Genomic DNA, 19,552 nt, shown 5'->3' on the forward strand with positions numbered 1-19,552 from the left:
CGATGTTTTTAATTTCAGCGTATCGTGTAATCACTAATTTTACAGATCCGTTTATTCTGTAATGTCTATTGTGTTGTTAGTAACAAAATCCTCCAATAGAACGTGCACACTGTATTAAATGTAATACAGTGTTTACAAATCAACAGCTTGCAATTTATATTATTGTATTATAAGCAAAAAATGGAAATTAGTTGAAAGATCAAGACCGACCAATCACAAGTGAAACTTGAAGATTCTGGTAAGAACTTGGTAAGTTTCTGTGCATATATTTTTGTATTATATTTTTTAATTATGTTATACTTTTATTTTATATATTTTGTATTTATATCACTTCAAGGTGAAACCTGATGAATTTATATTTATATTTATATTTTTTATTAAGAAATGCTTATACTTTTTTTATCATATTTTTTATTTGTCATCTGCAATAAGTTTGTAAACCTAAAAATCGTCAAATTACAAGGTATCGAAAACAATCCACCACTGAAAGGAATTAGACCACAACTTCCACATTAAAAACGTATGTTAGTTAGTTTTACATTATTCAGTACTAAACGGCAAGGAAAGTAAGGAAATTCCATTGTGGTGTTTTTCTCAAGTTGCCATAATTGTTGTTTGGTTTACAGCTAACAGCCAGTTAGACACCAACCAAACTACTCAGATGGACCAGTCAGGCGGGCCAGTCGCTGGTGAAGTAGCCGATGATGACAATGCAGACATCATTGATGAACACCCAGAGATACTAAATGAGGTGATGAACAGGGTAGTTGAAACCGTCAATGAAATGGAAGATCTTATGCAAAATGTTATGGATCGCAGAAGAATACCAAATATTAGAGTGGAAAGGTAACTAAAATTTTCTCTCTGTAAATTTTATTGATATTATTAATATCACAATTCCTTAATTAATAATAAATACTATGAATATGTACATAATATTGAAATGTTTTGAAAGTCTAAGAAGAGGTGTCATCTATAATGTTTCGTTTAAAACTAGATGTGTGTGGATACTATCAAAAATTTTTGAATTTAATACGAATGGAAATCGGTTATTCGTTTTTATTGGCAACATATATATATATATATATATATATATATATATATATAATATATGTGTGTGTGTGTGTGTAATATATATGTACACACCCAAAAATACACATTACATTTCTATACTTAAGAGTAGTGTAAGTTTCCAGGACAAAAAACAATATCGATAGATACATATACAAATACACAAATATACTAAAAATATAACATAAATTAAAATTATGAAATTAAGTAGGAAAGTATATGAAAAATTATAAAAATAATAATAATATGAGGGCTATTCCAAAAGCAACATTTGTTTGCTTATTACTGAAACACCCAATCAGATAAACATGTTTTATGATATAAATTTGAAAATTACATATTTCCTCTATTTTTCTAAGTAATTTCCATTGAGATTTAAGCACTTTTCATATCTTTTGACTAACTTAGAAATGCCCTCAGCAAAGAAAACGCTACCGCCGACGGTGTCTTTGAGTTCACCGTCGTCATCGAAATGCCGAGAACCAAGCTACGGTTGAGAAATTTATCCGAAAGGTCAGAGATTGTGAAATGTCGATGTTATGTAACCGTTTCTTTAATCTTGTCAACAAGTTTATCTCTCACCACTGATGGTCTGCCACTTCTTCCTTAGTCGTGGATCTTTGTTCATCCAATTTTAAACAAACGAACCCATTAATGTACACACCTTTCACCCATAATGTTTGGCCCATAAATGGCACAGAGTTCCTCATGAATAACTACCTCTGAATATGGTTTTGCTGTAGAAACCGAATCACATCATGCAATTCTAATTTGGCGTGAGACTCAATTGTGGCACACATTTTTCAAAGCTATTGAAAATGACGAGCGCTTGTACAACCTTCTGACTGGCACAGGCATTCTGCATCCACCAGTGTGAGAGACAGCGTGCTACCCCCACTACTTTTTTAATGGAATTTCTTATAGAATAAGGCACATTGTTAAACAATGTAAGTGCCAAAAACGCGTAAGTTTCGGTAAAATAAGTTTTGTCTTGTTTCTATTCTATAAAAAAACTATTAATCTATATTCCCCACCTAATTCAAAATTTCCACTTCTATCAGAAACATTTTAAATTTAGCTCTTTACACATATAAATATCTCAGTGGAAGTATTTTTAATTAATGAAATAACGACATGATGCTGAAACAACAACTGAGGGAGACTCTTTCCCTCCTCCCACTTCCTGTGTGGTGTTAAATTTGACAAAATCAATAGATTAACATCAGTCCAACATTTGCTGTAAAGAAATAACTTGTCAAATAATTCCAAACCTTAAACTTCTTCTGTACATATTTATTCATGACATGTAATTTACATTATTTTTACCATAAACTGAGTTAATACTTTGTAAGAAATAAAATTAGTCAAGTGGATGATGTGACCAACACCGTGCCCACAACAGCAACGCAGCAGCGGATTAAACCTTTCTGTATTAAACTGAAGAACAATCAATGATTGCAATCGGCATAAATATTATCGCGTACTATCGTCAGTTTATTGCGATGGTTAGTTAATATTGGTGATGATGGATGAGTCATGAATGGAAACGGTATCTTTAATTTTAATTCATTCCAATTTTAAAGAAGATAATAAGCAACTTTAAGAAACCTAACCATCTACACACTTAAATCCTAACTCAAAAACACTTCTATTTTTGTGTGATCATTATTCTTATCTGGCTAGTAACAGTAGGGTCGACTATTAACTACACATACACCACATTTTTTATTCTTGGTATAGGTAGATAAATATAAATACTTAAATTCCTAATCATAACAAAGTTTATAACATGTAAATAGTCCATTCAGGTTATAAAAATAACATAATACGGTTCCCTTTTTGCACGATAAGTCAGTAGTTATTGTGGTCGTACGGAAAATCAGAAAGTAGACCCTTGCAATTTAACATAAAAAACACAATTCTGCTATTGATAAATAGTTTCCTGTTTCTTTCTGAATGGAAGTGGTTTTGTAAATAATTTTGTTTTTCCCCGGTGTAATGAAATATGAACCAGTTCAAGTGGTTCTGGTAATTTTTGGCAACCACAATCCAAATTTTCCATAAATAAACACTGAAAATGTTCACCTATAACTCATTCGAGGCTTGTTGGTGCTTTGGTTGGCTAGTGCCAAGTTCTGTAATAGTGACGTTAGAAATATGTTAGGACAACTTCCGTTATTGTTTTCAACTTTAGGAGTTAAAGGAACTAGTTTTCTAACATCTGGACACACTCAGGTGAGATGGTGCTTTGGTTAGCTAGTGCTAAGTTCTGTAATAGTGACGTTAGAAATATGTTAGGACAACTTCCGTTATTGTTTTCAACATTAGGAGTTGAAGGAACTAGTTTTCTAACATCTGGACACACTCAGGTGAGATGGTGCTTTGGTTAGCTATTACTAAGTTCTGTAATAGTAACGTTAGAAATATGTTAGGACAACTTCCGTTATTGTATTCAACGTTAGGAGTTGAAAGGAACTAGTTTTCTAACATCTGGACACACTCAGGTGAGAATTATATTTGTCATGAATTTTTACTCATATTTTAAACTATATATATATAATAGCACTAAAAATAATTGAACTTAGTGTTTAATATAAAAAGAAGTAAAATTTTCATTGTATACTATACTGGTCTGATTAAGAGTTGTAAGGAAAGTTTATTGCTATCCTTTTTCAAATATATTAAATTAACAGGTTAAGTTATGTATAATAGTAATAGTTTATTTGATTTTCAAATTGGGAATGTAGTCAGGTCGTTTAAAAATTAACATATTAAATTATATTGTTTATTTTTTCACTAAAACATACTTTTTGATCAAAAGTTACTGTTTTGTCACTGTATTACATGCATACATATGTAGACAGACATTTTAAGAAAATCATTTTACGTAAGGGGTCCCAAATGGATGTTTCCACAGTATTCGAGCTTCACAGTAATATTTATGAGTGGGGATGTAGTAAAGCCTAATGATGAAATACCTCAGAAATACTGATTTATCTAAGGCCATGTTGTAGTAGAGATATTCACTGATCTTAAATTTGTAACTATGTTTAATTTAAAGATTTAATTGAACACACCAATGAACCACATCTCAGTTTCAAAACTTTCAACAGATGTTGACTGACCTATTTACAGTATCATTTTGTCATAAGAAAACTTGTAATCACTTCAAATCATTCTTCGCAAGTTCAGTCGACAATGAATAGAGTCAAAGATAACAGAAGAAACATCAAAAACAACTGTGTGACAGTGAGCGTAGCATTCATTTTGAGCAAATTTAGTGAGTGTAACTGTTGAATGTTTCTAGACGAAGGCGCTCAAGAAGAGGGCAGTCCCGAGTGATCAATGAACTCACTAGGTTCAGCTCAATATTCTCTTCGAGCACGGATCTCAACACCTTCTCCAATAATGAGGAAGTAAGATAAACATAATATTCTTTAGTGACACAGTTATTAAGTTGTGAGAACATTAAAAGTGATAGAAAGAAGTCCTTTTTATTGGCACTGCAGTGGTTTTGAATATCAATATCTAAGTAATTATTAATGTATGATAGTATATTTGTAGAATAATGCAGTATAGTAGGTACTGGCGTTTGTATTGGCGTTCAATAAAAATCCTAGTAAATTGAATGATTATTTCAGACAAGTCAGGATAGTAGTAGTGATGATTCGGACTCTACTCCCACTGACAGGGTGGTGCACTTGGATGATGATGCGGCCACAGATATTGAAGATCAGGTAGAGGAGGAAGATGATGACGACGATGACGACGAGGAGGAGGAAGAAGATGATGATGACGATGACGACGATGATGATGACGACGACCAGGAAGGTAACGATGTCTGTTTTTATAAAAATATGAAATCATCCAATCCATGAAATCATCAATCAAATGTTAGGAACATTTTTGACTACACCCCCTACAACTGAACAGTGAATGTGTACAAGTTTTAGGTTTAAAATTTATTAATTTATTACCGATGATTTACATAATTAGCAACAAGGAAACAATATATAGAGAAATAACAAAACAAATAAAATGTCATTACATAAGGCTGACATTGCTAACAAATGTATCATTATTTAACGAAAAACTAAATACACTGATTATAAAGTACTCATATTAAAGCTGAAAACTTGGACAAGGAAACAATTTGCTTATGCAGGAGTTATTGATAATTTCATTTGACAAGGCAGGACAAGTAGTTTTAAAATAAACCAAAGTTTAAGATAAAAGTGAAACAGTATAAAACTTGCACATGAAAATGGCTAGGAAAAAGTTGGCTTACACAGGAGTTATTGGATAATTTAATTTGACAAGGCAGGACAAGTAGTTTTAAAATAAACCAAAAGTTTAAGGATAAAAGTGAAACAGTATAAAACTTGCACATGAAAATGGCTAGGAAAAAGTTGGCTTACACAGGAGTTATTGGATAATTTCATTTGACAAGGCAGGACAAGTAGTTTTAAAATAAACCAAAGTTTAAGATAAAAGTGAAACAGTATAAAACTTGCACATGAAAATGGCTAGGAAAAAGTTGGCTTACACAGGAGTTATTGGATAATTTAATTTGACAAGGCAGGACAAGTAGTTTTAAAATAAACCAAAATTTAAGGTAAAAGTGAAACAGTATAAAACTTGCACAGGAAAATGGCTAGGAAAAAGTTGGCTTACGCAGGAGTTATTGGATAATTTCATTTGACAAGGCAGGTCAAGTAGTTTTAAAATAAACCAATGTTTAGGATAAAAGTGAAACAGTATAAAACTTGCACAGGAAAATGGCTAGGAAAAAGTTGGCTTACGCAGGAGTTATTGGATAATTTCATTTGACAAGGCAGGACAAGTAGTTTTGAAATAAACCAAAGTTTAACCCTTCAAGCTGATTTGACTTGTAAAAAACGTCATCCCAAAAGTGTAGTCAGCTGCGGTTTGACGTGTATTTAACGTCATGACGACATTCCGTCATGTGGTGAAACCTGTCGTTATTTTGGTGAACTATATCGAACTCGGGCTATATGGAATACGTTGTCTATGAGTTGGTCGATCTTTTGCAGCTGTTTGCAGTCGAAAATGAGTGCGACAGAGACAGCTGTATTGTTTACAAAAGTGAGCATCTGACCTTGACATTGTGCGTACTCAGTTCGTTCGCGCTGGTGCAACTTGTTGCTATGCAATGCGTTCTGTGATTGTTGTCTTGTGTTTTTAATATTATTTTGTTGAATAATATAATGGCAAGCTACATTTTATAGTTATCCCAATCAGTGTTGTAACTTTAGAATCACGTAGGAGTGTGTATAACTTACATTTATAATGTAGGTTATTGTGAAATGTGCAGTAATGTGTTGGGTATATATATCTTTGTTTGGTTAGAGTGAGGTTATTTACGGGAGTGTTATTGCATTTAATTTTTCTTTTTGTAATTCTAAAATGGCACGGTCAAGTGAAATAGATCGCTGGAGATAGTGAAGCATTATTATCAGATGAATTCGAGGAAGATGAAATTGACTTCGCACAAGAAGAGGTAGGCCTATAAATATAAATATAGGCCTGTAAATATAATCAGCTTTTAAATTTTATTATATATACTTTTATATTGTAGTATACTTATTTCTTAACAATTTGGTAAAACAATTGTGTTGATAAAGTGTCTACAGCCCGAGAAAAAAAGGTTTTTGTAAAAGCTTGCGAAAATATGGCGCGATCTGGAAAAATAGTCCCGCAGCAGGGTCCGGCTTACATTTCAATACTCCCGCCTTGAAGGGTTAAGATAAAAGTGAAACAGTATAAAACTTGCACAGGAAAATGGCTAGGAAAAAGTTTGCTTACGCAAGAGTTAATGGATAATTTCATTTGACAAGGCAGGACAAGTAGTTTTAAAATAAACCAAAGTTTAAGATAAAAGTGAAACAGTATATTCGCCAAATGATTATAATAATATGATCTTTGATGTACATGATTATAATTTTGATCTAAAAAGTTGTTATATAAATTTTATTATGTTTATTAAATTCTGTTATTCCATCTTTGTTTTAAAATATTATTGCCCTGTTATATTGTTAATTTAGATGTTTTTTATTTGTTATTAATATTTATCTTTGTTGTTTGCTGTTTATTTATCATTCAATTATTTATAAATCTAGATTATTATCTGTTATTGTATTTAGATCTTTATTATTAGTTGTTGTTGTATTATTGTTGTTATTGATCTTCATATTGTTATTTATTTATTATTCAGTCATTTATACATCTACGTGTACACTCAGCATACACTCACTTATAGTACTTTTTTGTAAAATAAATTTTGTCTTGTGTTACTGTTGTTATAACTTACATTTATTCTGTTTTGTCGGAATAGAGTTTTACTATAAATACTTAGTTTAGTACTTAGCTTTTATTATTAGTTATTAGACATAGAGATGATGTAATTGAGAGTGGAATTTAAAGATTTCTGGTTATAACCGAGGAAAAATATTGGCCTTTTTAGTAGCCATATGAAGAATTATTATACAAATGTATTAAAAGTTCATGTTTTTCTGAATTCCACAATGGATTAATGATAATGAATTACAAATTTTAGAGAAATTAAACTATTTGAACTGTGATTTGTCTCTGCAAAAAAAAAAAAAAAAAAAAAAAATTAGCCAACTACCCAACTGATAGCTATAGATACATTCTGATTAGAAACCATAAGCAGAGGTATAACTAAGATTCATACAGTACTCTGAGAAAAAGAAAACAAATTGTAACTAACCTAAGTGTACGAAAGAAGTGTATACGGTAAAAAATATGTATATAGTGCAAATATGTATATTTTAAAATTATTACTTTGAAACCTAAGTGTTGTGTATGTACTTTGTATTGAATTGTACATTTCTTGTATATATTGAAGTTTTAATTCTTTGATATGTGTATTTGGTAGGCCTATAACAACTCTGACAGTAAGAATGTTGTATATATTGTAAAACCTTGTTTCTTCCTTATAGCTGTCGGGTTTAACCTTTGTCCAAGGCAGTAAGTTGTGAGATTGATTATTAGTAATGAAGGCTAAAACAATTCCAACAGTCCTCTTTAGCTTTTTTTTAAAAAAAAATTTTGATTCTGTGGCTGTATTCTAAACTAATGAAATGTTTCTTTTTTTTCATCATCAGTGTCGTTCAGGATAGGTAACATTTATTACTTTTATATGTAAATTACAATTTGTCAGTCATGTTGCTTTTGAAACAGTTGGTTGTAGCTATGTGTTTGATGATAGCTTTGTTTTACCTATCAGGGCTGATCAGGACATTTAACAATCTATGCATTTTAGAACTATATGCAAAAATTTTCTATCTAAATTGGTGAGTTTTCAAAAAATATTGTATTCAATCGAGCTGTATTTATGTCGTGTAAGATCAAAAAGCTTCAGTTTGTTGGATTTTTCCTTTTCAAGAGCAAACATGAGCTTAGTTGTAATGCTATTAAAATATTTGAGTACTAGTCCAAGTAGTCTCATATTCCTGTTAATCAGGACTATGGTGTCATCAACATACCACCCACAGGGTCTCATAATTTGTATGAGTACGTGGATGATGATCACGGGGTTACCTGAGCTGAGTATGTTGTTACTTCCACTAACTTGTGACATGCTTCTTCCACGGGATCTTTGTTTTATTTCCTTTCTAAATGAGAACCCTTTTTTTATAGTTCTGGCCGACCTTGGCTACCCTCTTCTATTTTTGACACTAGAACTTTCCAGTAGTCTTTTCTCAGGTTTTCTTTCCTTTTCTCTTCTCAGTCTTGTTCCAGTACATGGGACGCTGGGAGTGCTTAAGCCTTACCTGGTGTTCTTAAGCCTTACCTGGTGTTGGTCAAAGCTGAAATGAGCTTGCTCTGTTGCCGTGTGCGAGCTGGGACTGAGGTAGGGTCATCTTGCAAGCTGTGGCTTGGGAGAGACCCGAGGACATGTTCCGCTCGTAATACTCACCACAATGCACTGGTGATGTGCTTTACGGCTGTAATAAACCCTTCCTCAGGTCAAACAGGAGTTGTAACTAGAGATATTTATGTGGATTTAGATAGAAAACCGGTTAATTCCTCTGATTTGTAAGAAAATATAGAATCTGAAATGAAAAAAATTATTAATCACCAATGAAAAACAATTGATACCTGTACCAACAATTGATATTGGTATCTATCTATTAAGAAACTTCTCAGTAGTGTTAAAGTCTTCAAGTGGTTTCAGGTAATATGTTTGGACCCTCTATAAGATTGCCCATCACAGTTTCAAGAATATCAGCGGTTAGTATAAATGTTTTTCCTGATTTGTAAAATATTGTGTTTTGCACATTTCAGCAAGAGAGTTAAATAGCTCTCTTACAGTCATGATTAGAGTGGTAATACTTTACAAATAACATTTCTGTTCCAATTGAAGGTCTGAACATACACTGTAATATACACCTGTAGTGAAGCTTGAGAAATAATAATTTTATAAAATGTTGTTGAGATGTCACATGTACATTTGTGAAGGATCAATTTTTCCATTCCAGGAGAAGATAATGAGGGTGAGGAAAGTAACGGGGGCTATGATGAAGATGGCCTGGAGTTATTTGAACCCGATGAAGGCTTGTTTCGCATTCCTGGTCTTGACAGAGACTCTGATGACTTCTTAATGATTGAATACTCAGAGCCCGATCCGAGTGCCCCACTCGGCCAGCCCTGGTCACGAGAGTCCTTCTTGCCTTTCAGTCTCTTTGAAGAGGCTGGAAATGCCAACCCAGACTCATCAGGTATCATTGATGGCACCATTCATTCACTGCTGCAAACTTCTTCCTCTAGGAAGTTATTAATACGTACTATTGTAACAACGGTTTAACACACTCGATTCAAATATTTGTATGTTTCTTTTTCAGTTGTTGGTTATAGGGGTAACTTAATTGTAACAAAAAACGTAACGGCAAAATTATAAAGGAAATTGCTCAAACTGTATCATTACTGGCCTTGTCAAGATCTCATAATTTGTATTGTCCTAATTTTTTTGTTTACTTTTTTTGACAATGATTGCTTGCCTAATATTGTAATGGACATGCCAAATAACAGTTTGAAATTTCTTGTACCATAACCTGCAGCTTGTCTGATCGTGCTGGTGTTTCAACTCCACTTCATGATATTTGAAACTTTAACCCTTTCCGCTCGGAGCGGTAATGTTAGAATGTCCACAGAGATCGGATGGGCAGCAGTGTTGGCCACCCCCATTTCCTCTAGCGCGCACATTTATTTTTAAGAGTTGCCGTCCTCAGAGATCGGATGGTCAGCTGTGCTGTCCGTTGAATAATCCTACTAGCGCTCGGATGGACAGCAGCGTTGATCACAAGTTATAAACTTTTTTTTTATTCTGACGTATTTTTTTATAATACAACGCATTAAGATCAATCAGCTGTTCCATTACAAAGCTTGGAAATTGATCATCTGGTCAATATTGCATTCTAGGCTTTCGTTTTAGCGTGCTTTTAACCACATTGTCACTAGTGAGTTAACCTATACGCATTATTAGAACAGATTGTTTATCATTCTTATTATTGTGCAATTTTATTAAATAGTGTAAATGAAGTATTGTAGATATCAGTGTAAATATAACTGTAAATATATCAGTATTAATACTTGTATTTTGTGTTTTTAAAGTGATAACAATGAATGAATATAGGTTTATTGACTGTAGTCCAGGCAATGTTAGGGACATTCTAAATGGTGAAGATAGTGATAGTTCAGTACACTCAAGTGATGTAGACGAAGATGTGGCAGACAAAATGAACAATGAAGATAATAGTACTGAAAATCAATATGGACTAGATGAGGAAGCTGAAAATGATTGTAATGGTTGGAGAGAATGGAATGAAGGTGAGGAAATGTTTGTAAAATTCAATTGGACACTCAATAATGGGTTTTAAACCTCCAACAGGTGTAAAACCAACAACCCCTTTGCAATTCTTCCAACTTTTCTTTACATATGAGTTATTAACTGAGATTGTAAAAGAAACTAATCGTTACGCCCAAGAAAAGATAATGAAAGTAACTCCTTTAAGGAAAAAATCTATGTGGAAGACTTGGAAAGAGGTAACCGTTACTGAGTTTAAGGCTTTTATTGGTTGCTTAATGAACATGGCAATGAACCACAAGCCCGAAGTTGAAGATTACTTTTCAAAGGATTGGGTAGATTATCAGCCCTTTTTTAAGGACATTTTTTCGAAGGAGAGATTTTTCAGATTTTTTTGAACCTGCATGCTGCTCCTCCTCCTGTTGGTTCCATAGGAGGAACTTTATCCAGATCGGGTAAAGTAAGAAATGTCGTACTTTACCTAGATAAACAGTTTAGAAATGTCTACATACCTAAAAGTACAGCAAGTGTCAATGAAAGTACCGTTGGGTTCAAGGGCCGCATTCTGTTTAAGCTATACAACAAAGCAAAACCTATCAAATGGGGTATTAAGGTATTTGTACTTTCAGATTCTCAGATTGGCTACATTTGCTGTTTAGAGCCATACTTCGTTAAAACAGACCGGTTGGAAAGACCGGACTTAGGTGCAACAAGCCGAATAGTTCTCCATTTAGTGAATAAACTTAAGGAGTCTTATGGATCTGTTGAAGGGCTCCATACATTTACCGATAGGTATTATACAAATATGGATCTAGCCCAGGAATTAAGTGATATTAAAGTTCACTTAACAGGGACTATCCTTAGAAATAGGATAGGATTGCCATTGCAGATTCGAAAAAGGAAGTCAAAATCTAACGGTACTAGATCTGTGCTTAAATTAAAGAAAGGCGACATGAAATTTTACAGAAAAGATGATTGTTTCTCACTTGTTCACTGGAAAGACAAAAATAGGTAACGATGTTGAGTACTCTTTACGGCAATGGTACACAAATAGTACATAGGACAAAGAAACAAGGCGTAGTTGAAGAAGTGAAAAAACCTACAGCAGTATGTCATTATAATAAGTACATGGGTGGAGTGGACTTGGCGGACCACTTTATAGCTTCTTATGGGTTCACAAGAAAGTCCCTTAAATGGTAAAGGAAAGTGTATTTCTGGCTCCAAGAAGCTGCACTAGTGAACGCCTATATACTGTACAACATGTCTGAAGCCCATGGTAAAATGTATCAATGTCAGTTTAGAAAATTACTGGTATTAGAGCTTGTTGGCGATGTAAGGAACACAAATAAAAAAGGAAGACCATCCCAATTGCAAGACATTTCCCGACTAAATGGGAAACTTCATCTACCATATCCTCTTGAATGTAGAAGAGTGAAGGATTACGTCGTGTGTAGCAGCAGAGCACAAGGCGGCACCAGGAAAAGAGTGAAGTTTTATTGCAAAACTTGTGAAAATGAGCCTGGTCTTCACATCGGTGTTTGTTTTGAAAAGTACCATTCATCTCAGATATTTCAACAACAAGATGACAACTAGCCTGCAGTTAAATTTGTATTCGGAACAATAATAAACAGTTCAATTTTATTTTTTATCATGTTTTAATTATTTACTGCCACATTATTAATACTCATTCTAACTCATGTTAGTTTATAGAAATATAACACGTGCATTGTAATACTTTTCGACTACATTATTATTTACCTTTGGACCTTTAAATCCATTTAACTTTTTAAAAGGCACAGTATCAATGACGCGCTGAAAATAAATCCGAGCTGGTGGGGACGCAACAATGACATGGCTGCTGTGTGCACGCAGGCACCATAGTGGACAGCACCGTTGCCCATCCGATCTGAGTGGACAGTACGCGCTAAAATAATACGAGCCTACGAGAAGCCATATTTGGGTCAGCACTGCTGCCCATCCGAGCGGAAAGGGTTAATATTGAATCATTTTTTATTTACTTTTATAATTTTGTATGTAAATTTCTATGGTATACTTTGAGGCTTGCGACAGGGCCTGATTAACTTTTGAAGCCTTTGAAATATTGCCAATTGAATTTTGGTCACCTGAGGCTGGGTACGATTCCAAAGGTTACTTCGGTGTAACGTTTACAGAGTCAGAGCTAAGCTAAGCTCATAAGGTAGTCGGGAGGTGGAAACGAGTGCACTCCGAAAGGACTTGTTCATCACTGCTACCATTGATCTAATTGCCGATAAATTTAGAAATTCGGACCTGCACTCGTAACCTAACTAACTTACTTACATTAAGCTGTCTGTGTGCAGAGTATATCCCAGCACACAGAGGATGCTGGTACATGATGCCTTTTGCGCTATTTAGGCATACTTAACTGTGTCCGATGACTGTCTCATATGCCCTACGGCACGAATCATGTATTCACACTTTGTAGCATAACACTATGAGCGTCAGTACTCGCTCAGTAGACTTACTGTTTGTCACTGATAATCTGCTCGGTTTTTAATCCAGAGCTCGATTGATTCTCGCACATGATGAGCCGGTACTTAGTTATTAACCCATTGACTACTAAGTTTATTTCTCTGTATTAATGCCCTAAAGATTGAGGTTTTTTCAGTTTTAAATTTTGTTTTATTCATATGTTAGGTTTACTGTAGGATAAGTGTTATAAAAAGCACTCAATTCGTAAAAGTTTTAAAGTTTTTTTTGTGTATTTATACAGAAATTATTTTAACTATGCACCAAAGTTATATGTACAAAATATGAATATAAATTTTAAAACATGTTCAGTATTTTCTTATGAACATACTAAGGTACACGTTAGGTACATGTTAGTATCAGTATACCAGTTACCCTCAGAATCTTTGATGGTATAGAAGGTGTAGCAACAGTCGTGTACACTAATCAGAACGCATTTGTGGCACATCCTTGTCGTCTTCTGGTGCCGCTGTTCGCTGACGCCGGTCCATCTGCACACTCTCCTCGACTTATCCTCTTATCTGTAGCAGGGATGGTAGTGGGAAAATGTCAAGAAAGAGTGTAACGTGAGCTATATCCTTGGATCTGTGACTATCTGTAGTTACTGGCCTCTGGAGTAAATTCTCATTTTCTTATACCATTTGCTAGACTTACGGGCACTGTCATTGAATGGGATCTGCATGTGTGCCTTGTCAACAAGGCTTATATTCTTATTGTAGTCAGTGACTCTGGACCTTCATAATTGGTTCCTTAGTTTTAGGGTGTCTTTTGCCAGTTTCTACCATTCTAGAATCATGGACACTGGAGAGCGTCAACAAATCTCTCTTATCTGCTCATTTCTCTGCTGTCAGAGATAGTGTTTTTAAAACATTTTTCCTTTTGTTGCCATCTTAGGAAACATCCATAATTTTTCTATCAGGTTTTACCATTCCCACGGCACCATTTTCATTATCATGAAGATATTGAAGCCTCAAAGGACTCATGAACCAGTTATCTACGTACAATATATGTCCTAAGTCTAAGTAAGGTTCCATAAGGGTTGCAACAACGGCCTCTGACATTCCAAGGTTACCAACCTTTTTTAATTGGCGTTTCCAGTATAAACTATAAAGTCTTAAGATGTACCCAGTTTGACAATCATATCAAACAAAACATTTGACTCCAAATCGGTGTCATCTTCTTAGTAAATGTCCCATGACTAAAACAAATGCCAAAAATGTTTACTCCCAGTTTCAGAGGTATCAACCCATTTATTGATTTTAGAGTGTGGACGAACAGTAGTTACAAATCTTACTTGTTGAAAGTAACGGTTATTTTCGTGAACAATGTGTTCCACTTGATGGTTATCAAAGAGGGCCTTAAAACTGTAATTTTCAGTAAAGTTATTATCTAATTTCAAAATTTCAGGATTTATACCTGATTTGTTGTTGTCAAATACAAATCTTTTATTTGGAAAATTTCTGTTCACCACTCAGATAAATTTTGAGGCCTATACATTCAATTATTTACATGAGGCTCAGTTGGCCTAACATTTGCAGGAGGATGAAGCTGAATATCATACGCTATACGCTAGTCTGTAGGCAGTGGAAGAGCAGACCCACGAGGTGGAACAAAACAATGTTGTGCCTAGGAACAATAGTAGAAGGGGTCATAATGATCAGCTCATCAGGGTCAGAACAAGGAGGGCTAGGCACTGGGAAGGTGATACTGGTAGTTGGAATAGAAATTGAGGGCACAGATATGGGAAGGATGTATTTAGTGGAGGACTAGGTGTAACAGGCACGAGATCTGTGTATGAGGCTTCTGGTATTGTGTCTGTGTTGGGTATCTGGGTGTGATAGTCTCAGTTATTATCCATCCAACTATTTTCATCACTGTCGGAGTCACTTCCTTTGTTCATACAAATCTTTTCAAGTCTTTCGTGCGCCATTATACACACGCAATAACTACACGAACACTTGCACAAACTACAATCATATATTTTACACAGTAAATACATACACAAACACTCACATTTATTTTCTCACAGTAAACACAACAAATCGTCACAAACTATCAGGTCAACCGGAAACTTAAAAATGAGGTTACAACATGTATTAGGTATAACAGCTGAATTGTACACAAACAGAAATAGAATCAGCTGATTACTTGGAACTGGTTGAATACCGTCACATGATAGTAAATTGAAAAGAAATAAAAAAAGCGTAACTGTGAATCTAGTGGGAATGACGGAAACTATTTGAAAATGTTTCTTATCCTTTCTGCTAGATCGCTTACATATTCAGGAAATATTATTTATCAAGAAACGTTATTGGATTCCGATAACAACAGAACTGATTCAAGCACACTGAGAAAGTCATGATATCATAAGGTAACTAACTAGTGATGTGACGAAGCTAAATCCCGAATTCAAATAAGTCGATTCGCAGATACAAATAACCGCGATACAGCTAATCGGGAGGACACAAATTACCTATGTTAACACGTGGTTTTGTTGTACTTCCTGTACAAAACAATTTACTCTAGTTTTAATAATAATATTTTGGTTGTATAGTAATACGTATTTTCTGTATTTATTTTGAAGCAATTTTGATAGTCTGCTGCGTTCTTTCGCGGATAATGATCAGCAGGACCCAAATTACTGATTGCTAAAAAGGGTTTTGTGTTTTTTTGTGTGTGTAAAAACTATTTAGAAACATACAGTAAAAGAATAGCATATGATTTTAATATAATATTTTACTTTAAGTTTGTATTTTCTTTGTCTTTATTTGTCAACACCAGCGTGTCTGCCAGTTGTTTGCACGGACGTCAGCTGTTCAGCAGTAAACAGATGTTTATTATTATGTTAATGCCAAACTGACCTTATGTACCAGTAACATTGTGGTCTCGTACGGAAAGTTCATGCACCGCAGACCTCTTGACACGCAATACTAGGCTGCAGTCTGGCTCATGGTAGTGCTGTGTTGGTAATTGTTTGTTCTCTTTATTTTTCCAAATCGGATATTTGGAATTGGATATTTTTCAAACATCGTTATGCACAAAACTTATTAGACATGCATGTTTATCTTATGTGGACGCGTAATACACAGAGGAGCTTGAACAGGTGGTAGCGATAACTACAGTGGAGTCCCGTTAATCCGAACACGTGTAATCCGAACGTCGGTTAATCCGAACAGGCCCAGGAGGAATTATTTATAACGATAATGAACAGTTATATGAACTAATTACTTAAAAAATGAAAATGGGTGCATAATTTCGTACATAAACAAAGAAAACTTTAATTAAATAGACATACAGTATTTTATTAAGACAAATTGTGTACGATACAGTATATAAATAATGAAGTTAAATACAGTACCAAATTGAAACTTATAGGTTAAGTATGAGTTAAATTACTGTACTAAGAAGTGAAATCAAACAAAAATTGGACGTACAGTACTGATATTATTATTGAGTACAATATTAATTGTTAAAAGACATAAATTCAGTTATTGTCTTCTGTCGCATTGAAGAGAGTCTATTGGATGACGCGTAGTTTCACCATTGCATCGTGTCATAAACATGATATCGGCAGGTGTAGCAGTAGCCTGTTGCTCTAAGTATCGTAGTGCAAGGCTAAGCGCTGCTGCACCGTCTGTTTGTGGCACCAACTCTCCTTTATCACCCAGGTTCTCGTCGTCCCGTAGCGCGTGGACCCGTACAATATCCAATACGCTCACATTGCTTAACAGTAGAACTCTCACACTAAATACGGTAAATGTGCTTAGTATTCGCAAACACGTTTATTTGTCAAGAAATACAATGCAACAGTCAGAAAACATATTTTAATAAACAATGTTGATAATTCTATAACAAAATAGACCCACTCTCAAGTTTAAAACCGTATTTTTCTGTAATTCTGGCTAATCCGAACAATCACATAATCCGAATAGGGCTCGGTCCCAATTAGGTCGGATTAACGGGACTCTACTGTAGTTACAGAATTTTTCACTTTTATATTGGCAGTGACTGGTTTACTCCAGAACTAAAGCAAATGAGAGATATTTTAATGGTTATGTTTGATAAGTTTAAGAACTGTGTAAATGTAGAAAATAAAGCTACGTACAAAAAAGATTATATCTATGCTAAGAAAAGATACAGATATAAAATAGACTAAGCTAAAAAAACTGCAAATGAATTTCATTAAAAATTCCAAAAATAAGTGTAAAGCTACATGGAGTGTTATAAAAACTAATTTAGAGAGTTTGACCCTGAGTCAGCAATCTAATATAAATTCTCAAAAGTTTAATGACTATTTTGTGGGTGTATCAGATGAGCTCAATAAGAATATTATTAAAAGTAATGGTGAGGCTTTACAACTGTTAAATAATTTTCTTGATAAGTGTTTTTGAAGAGAAAAATTTGCATGGAGAAAAATTGTAAAACAGGACATTAAACTGTGTATATCTAAACTTAGTTCATCCAGGAGTGAAGATTTTTATGGGTTTTCTAATTTTTTTGTTAAAAAAATAATTTTTGTTATAGATCCTCTAGTATATTTATATAATAAGATGTTAGAACAAGGTGTTTTTCCAAATGCTCTCAAGCTGGTAAAAATAATTCCTATATATAAGAAGGGAGACAAGTTAGATCCATCTAGCTACCACCCTATATCTTTGGTACCCATCATTGGTAAAATCTTTGAGTATTGTATTAAGGTGCAACTGTATGATTATTTCTCGCTTAATTATCTTTTGTGTAATGAACAGTTTGGTTTCATGCCTGGTTGTTGCACTGTAATGGCAGTTGAATCTTTCGTTAATGACATAATCTAAAATTTTGAAAATAAAGCTGTACAGTCTGCAACTTTAATTAATTTGTCCAAGGCTTTCGATTGTATTTCACATACTTTGATCTTGGATAAACTGACACGTTATGGTATTACAGGAATTGAACTGAATCTTTTATCATCATATCTTAGCTGTAGGAAACAGATGGTTGTTCAAGGTGATGATAAGTCTAACTTTAATGAAATTAAAAATGGAGTGCCTCAAGGCTCAGTACTTGGCCCATTTCTTTTTACTATAGCAGTCTATTACTTTTCCTGTAATGTTCCATGTAAATCTGTCCTTTATGCTACCGACACCACACTTTTACATAGTAATAATGTTATCGAAAATCTTTTATTAGAACAAGATGCAATGTTAAAAATGGCTGTTAAGTGGTTTCAAGCTAACTTTTTTAGTAGTAAATGAAAATAAAACTGAAAAAATTTGTTTTACAATTAGTAATATGTTTGAAAATTTTAAAACTGTTAAACTGCTTGGTATTTATTTAGATAGTAAGTTAAATTGGGATTGCCATGTACAAAATGTTTGTAAAAAGTTAGCTAGAGTTGTATTTTTACTTCGTAAGCTCAAGTTCTCTGTTAGTAACGAAATGCTCATTATATCTTACTATGCTTTTTTTCACACACATTTGATATACGGTGTCAATTTATGGGGTAGCAGTAGAGTATCTAATAAAGCTTTTATATAACAGAAGAAAGCTCTTAGAATAATTAAAGGAGTACCAGACAGAGAGACGTGTTTGCCTATTTTTAAAGAATTTCACATTATGACATTGCCTTGTACATATATTTTTTATTGTCTCATGAAAGTTAAAGAAAATTTAAATGAATATCAAATCAGAGGAAATACTCACGATTATAATACAAGAAACTTATATAAGCATGACTTACCACCAATTAGACTAGAAAAAACTAAGAAAAGTCACATTTTTATATGGATATAACACTTTTTAATAAATTGCCAGAAGGAGCTTGGTTAGTAAGTACTGATAGGTTTAAGTCTGTAATTGATGGCTGGTTAAAAGAAAAAGCATTTTATTGTGTCAATGAATACTTTGCCTGTGATACTAGTGATATAAATTTTTAGACACGTTTCATTCTGTCATTGTTTTTATTCTCTTGTTATTGTTATTTGTAATGTTCTTGTTGTTAATTATTTATTAATTTATTATACTTGTTAAATCTTCTATTTTATTAATATTTTAAACTTTAGAGTGGTTGTACAAAATAACTGTAATTATTACTGATAAGTATTTTGACGAAGTCAATTGCATATGTGTACTGTGTTTAAAGAC

At 33.7% G+C, this 19,552-nt stretch overlaps 1 protein-coding gene across 1 annotated transcript in view; it reads left to right on the forward strand.

Annotated features, from left to right (window-relative positions):
- LOC124369401 (E3 ubiquitin-protein ligase HUWE1-like) overlaps nt 1-19,552 on the forward strand; it is a 164,986-nt gene that overhangs the window by 96,360 nt on the left and 49,074 nt on the right. The window contains exons 37-40 of the mRNA XM_046827405.1: nt 627-846; nt 4,379-4,487; nt 4,713-4,902; nt 9,597-9,836. Of these exons, the coding sequence (XP_046683361.1) occupies nt 627-846; nt 4,379-4,487; nt 4,713-4,902; nt 9,597-9,836 (759 nt within the window). The remainder of the gene's footprint in view (nt 1-626; nt 847-4,378; nt 4,488-4,712; nt 4,903-9,596; nt 9,837-19,552) is intronic.

This window comes from Homalodisca vitripennis, chromosome X, assembly GCF_021130785.1.
Source record: "Homalodisca vitripennis isolate AUS2020 chromosome X, UT_GWSS_2.1, whole genome shotgun sequence".
Classification (NCBI taxonomy): Eukaryota; Metazoa; Arthropoda; class Insecta; order Hemiptera; family Cicadellidae; genus Homalodisca; species Homalodisca vitripennis.